Source organism: Alosa sapidissima, chromosome 16 (genome assembly GCF_018492685.1).
Source record: "Alosa sapidissima isolate fAloSap1 chromosome 16, fAloSap1.pri, whole genome shotgun sequence".
NCBI classification, from domain to species: domain Eukaryota; kingdom Metazoa; phylum Chordata; class Actinopteri; order Clupeiformes; family Clupeidae; genus Alosa; species Alosa sapidissima.
In genome coordinates, this window is record NC_055972.1 from 28,955,533 (window position 1) to 28,960,532 (window position 5,000).

General features: G+C 43.5%; 1 protein-coding gene across 3 annotated transcripts in view; it reads left to right on the forward strand.

Annotated features, from left to right (window-relative positions):
* adgrb3 (adhesion G protein-coupled receptor B3) overlaps positions 1–5,000 on the forward strand; it is a 146,576-nt gene that overhangs the window by 88,065 nt on the left and 53,511 nt on the right. For all 3 annotated transcript variants that reach the window (XM_042065809.1, XM_042065811.1, XM_042065810.1), the window contains one exon: positions 1–95. This exon is cut by the window's left edge and continues 14 nt beyond it. In XM_042065809.1, the coding sequence (XP_041921743.1) occupies positions 1–95 (95 nt within the window). The remainder of the gene's footprint in view (positions 96–5,000) is intronic.

The window sequence follows — 5,000 nt, forward strand, 5'->3', positions numbered from 1 at the left end:
GGTGGAGTTAATGCAAGTCATCGAAGAGTTTATCCACATCGTTGGCCTGGGCATGAAAGACTTCCACAATGCCTACCTGATGACAGGGAACCTGGGTAAGCCATTCCGAAGTGTCATTCCGCGCAGCTCATCTCGATACCTCTTTAATTTGGTGCTGTTGCGTTGACACGGACGTGTAATCCGAGAGGCAGGAGCTGCTGACTTCCCCATGTCAATTTCTTTCAGCCATCAGTAATGCAGGATAAATGGAGCACGGTGTGGCCAGGTTGTGTGTGTGTGTGTGTATGTGTATGTGTGTGTGTGTGTGTGTGTGTGGGGGGGGGGTGCAACTGTGAATCAATAATGTTAATTGAAATCAAGCACTCTCCACTTAATGTGCTAAATTCCTATGAAAGCTCCCTCGTCCAATATCAGTGATGTGAATGACTGTGGAAAAGAGGGAGACTAATGTCTCCATTTTCACACACAGGTTCACCAAGCAGCCATGAGTCACTTTCAGGACATGTGTGTGTTCAACTCCTTATTTGTATACCATTGTACAGTTTGAATCAAGTTGAGAATTAAACTGCTAATTGGTTAGTTGGTTTTGGAAAGGAAGGGATTGTCAGCAGACTACCTTTTTCATTTGGTTAATACCACAGCTTGTTTCAGCAGCTATTCCCTCTGTCAGTAGAAGCACTGAATTTTTTATGTTCACTGCGAAGACAGTGGGACTCTACAGGGAAAAACAACAACAGCAACAACAACAAGAAAGAACCATTAAAGTGTTCTTAAGGCCTCCCTTCTGTGTGCCTGTCAGAAATGATGTGTCCTTTCCTACATCAACCGAAATGTATAAAGTAACAGAACAACACTAACGGCACTCAACTCATTCAGCCATTTTGTCCTGAGGAAAAAAGGATATATGTTTGCATACCTTTTTATTCCTCTCATTCTATTTATCTATTTTCATCTATTTATTCCTCGAGGTAAAATGCATTCAGTGAAGACTTAATGTAGGCTACATACTGTATGCAAATATGTAACTGCTGGAAGACTGTTCTTTCGCAGAGAGAGTTGTTGTAGTGTAGAGCATAGCCGGGAGATACAGCATGACACACTGGAGGTCATTGTGGAAAGGCTTCCTCATCCTATGCCCCTCCCTCCAACCCTGACTTCCTCTCCAAGTTACCACCCTTTACTGTCAGGTTCACTTATCTGTAGGCTCCCATCAGACACAAAGGCTTCACCGCACTGGCAGAGCCACCGCTGTTCATTTCTTCTCCAGCCCTGTGGCACCACACACAGCTAGCATGGCACGGGAGCACACACACACACACACACACACACACACACACACACACACACACACACACTGAACTGGATGAAGACGTCCTGATTGTCCGTGTTGCATTACTTAGCGAGCTAAGCATGCTTTTAATGTAGATCGCCTCAATTATTTACGCTCTTGAACCGTCCCCTGGGGGAATCTTTAACCGAGGCTACGCTAGGCTAGGCTACGCTAGGCTATCTCCAGCTTCTCATGTTTCTGCGCACACCTCCATGCCCTCCTGGACGTTTCTGGCTTGTTACACATGACCCACTTTTCACAGACACCAATATGTCATCTGTAGTTTAAGAAAGAGAGAGAATTTGTGTGCAAGTGTGTGTGTGTGTGTGTGTATAAGAGAGAGAGGGAAAGAGAGGGAGAAAGAATTTTGTAGAGAAAACCTCATGAGGTAGGCTACCTTAAAGAGGAATAAGAAAAAAAATGTTTAGTTTTATTTACTTTCTGGTGTCCTTCAGTTTATGTACATACTAGATTGTGATTCACAAACAGAATGAATGTTTAATTCGACAAAGCTTCTGAATATTTTATGGCTCATTTTCAGTTCACTCATAGACCTCTCCTGAATAAGTCCCGCCTCAGTAACTTCCGTATCCATCCAACTTCCGGTCGTCAAATGTCTATGGGAAATAACATGGCGTTTCGAAAGATCGTACCTGTCAAACTCTGTAGGTGACAAAGTAGAAAAGGCTGGTGAGCCGATTGGCCTACACACTTCTGCCATCTAGTTTCCACTGGATTTTTTTATTGTCGGTGCCGTTTAAGTAGTAAACGATTATTAATGCTAACCGAGAGCTAGTTGCGATGTACGCGGGTGGAGGAGGGCGTTAGATCTTGCACACAACCAACCAGTCACAACCTAACGTGATGGTCATTTTCACGTGTGATTCATGTGTGGTTTCAGTGGTCTATAAATGTAAATCGTTTGCAAGGTTCAGCTTCTTTTCAACATGACTTAACTTTGGTTTGACTGTGCGAGTTTGTTGGCTGTTATTGAGATATTTGAAAAAGAAAGAAATTGCCGACGAAGACACTAAAGACATGACGAGATGAGATTTTTTTTCACGAATAACAGATAATGAAAAGCAGACTAGGAATCAGAGGCTGAATCGTATTGAGTCGATAGCTTTATTTTGCATGACCTTGATCAGAACAGTAACGTTTTCAGAATGTATTAACAACCTATCAAACATGATGATTTCACGCAGGGTTAGTGCCACCTCCGTAGACAGGCTCTGGTGTCACGAACTCCATTTCGGTGAAGACAAACTATGAAACATTGCCGTTGCTATGCAACCTTGACTAGGGGAGTCGCAGCGTCTGAAGCGTGCGTTAGCTTAGTGCTTCTTACTGATATATTTCTATAGTGTGTAGGCCAATCGGCCCACCATTTTTTTCTACTTCGCCACCTACAGATGTTTTACTGGTATGATATTTCGAAACGCCATGTTATTTCCCATAGACATTCGACGCCCGGAAGTTGGATGGATACGGAAGTTACGGAGGCGGGACTTATTCTGGAGAGGTCTATTGGGAGTTGATAGGGTTCATTTTACCTTTTGTGAGCAACATTCCATTTTTCCTAATTTTTTTTTTTCCCCCTAAACAGTACTAAGACTAAGACTGAAGAGACCATTTAGTTTAATAGGGATCTGGGTGTGCATATCTGTGTGAGAATGCTAACGATTAATTGCAAACATTATTCTGTCTTAAAATGGTTTGTTTTGTCTGGAGGGGAAATATGGCACCAGTGATATTTGTGCACCTCATATTTCTCCTCTCCAGCCATAGTGTTGCCCCTGGGATGGCACTATGCTACAGTTATAGTTGTATAGGCCTAATTACTGAATCATCCTTGTCCTTGGCTCGTGGGGAAGTAAGTAGCCTTTTACTTCTCTCCATGACTTTGGGACTGCAAGGTAAAGACAGAAATACTCCTCTGTGTCAGTCTGTGGCCTCAAAGTACAACCTCGAGAATTTTTTTTTGAATACACATTAAATTGCTTATTGTCAAAATATGCCAGCTCTCATTTATCATTGGGCTGTTGTCCTTGGAAAAGAATTAAATCGAATTAAATAGCAGCATTAAATAGCAGTTTGATTGGTGACTTTCTATATGTGGCAGAGTGCTTTCCAGGACTATCTTTTATCATCTCCCGAGGTAGCCAACCCTGAAAGTGCTTCCTTATTGTGTTTATAACAGTATATGGTGTGTGAGATTGCTACTGTGTCACCCCGGACAGGGCAGCAGTGCTTTTTAGATGAAATTGTCCATGGGAAGAGAGGGTAGCACAGCTTTGAAGGTGGAGGCTCCATAACCAAAAAAAACAAAAACACAGTGAAAATCGAGGGACAACATAACTAATAGAGAGCAAGGATGCTCACACACTAACAGCTGTGCATGTCCTGTTTCAGTGGAGGGTAGCTCTTAAAAATGAACCATTTCAGGGATCTTCTGAGTAATGTGAGCTTTTTGCATGCTGTAATTCTCCTCCCACCCACAAACCTGTGCTGTGCTGGTGTAACTCAAAGCCTTTTCAAAACCCCTTTAGCAAAACCCTACTGTTCCCTTTCTTCCACAAAAAGGGAATTGATTAACAAATCGTTTATTTATTTATTAAATCTTCAAACACAGTCGCGTGCAGGCCTCAGAGCAGTATTTCAAACTCAAAGCCCCAGACAGGCCCCAGAGGTTGGGCTCACATTGAAATACGGAACAAATCTGAAATCTCCAGTCTCGGGAGAGATCCCCTCCATTTTTCACTGAAGACACCCTCGCTGTTGTCTCCCCCCCTAGCAGCTTAAAGGCAATTCCCCTCTGTCTCTCCTGGGCTGTGGCGCAGATGACAACAAAATAAGAAATAAAGCTCCCACTATTGATTCCCAGACCCGTATAGGGCATGCCCGTATTGACATCATATTCATTTGAGTAAATAACCTGCGGCTATAGTTATTGTCTGCTCTCTCTGATTAAAAATATAGAAGAATGGAGCGAGCAAGGGAGAGTAAAAAAAGAAAGGAAGGAAGGAAGGAAGAAATAAAGAAAATGCAGTGCCAGTGTTGTGGCGGTGGCCAAGAGGAAGTCATGTGGCCAAATAAGATATTGCTGTATCATTTCCAGTTGAATTTATGGCCCCTGCCTCGACAGTGCGATAAATACTCTCGCTCGCTTGTCACCGCTGGCTGCGCTCGCTGTCCTTCCACTTTTTTAAGCCGTGTAACCTTGAGTGGCGAACATGCGACTCCCTCTGCTCTTTTCTCCGATCGAGTCACCCTCCGCACGGAGCTCCACAGCCTACAGAAGGGGCAAGCATTTGAACCAAACGAGGAGGGACATTCTAAACGCGATAGCCAGCCAAACAACGAATGCCACACACTCTGTGTCTGACATCGTCTGATCTATGAGTTGACATGACAAGCTTCGGCTCAGTAATGTCTTTTGCAAAAGTTTAGGGGCGAGTTATGTGTTCAGTATGTTTTTGGAAATGCTGTTCGCATCAGACGCGATATGGTTGGGGGAAAAAAAATCTCCGGCCCCTGCCTGAACTACTGCAACGTTTTCTGAAATGTGAGTCATCCATTTCTGCACTGCGGTGCACCATCTTAGCCAATCAAAGTGCTTTCAGGAATATGAAACACTATGTAATGGGTTCACACTCCTCACAACTCTCTG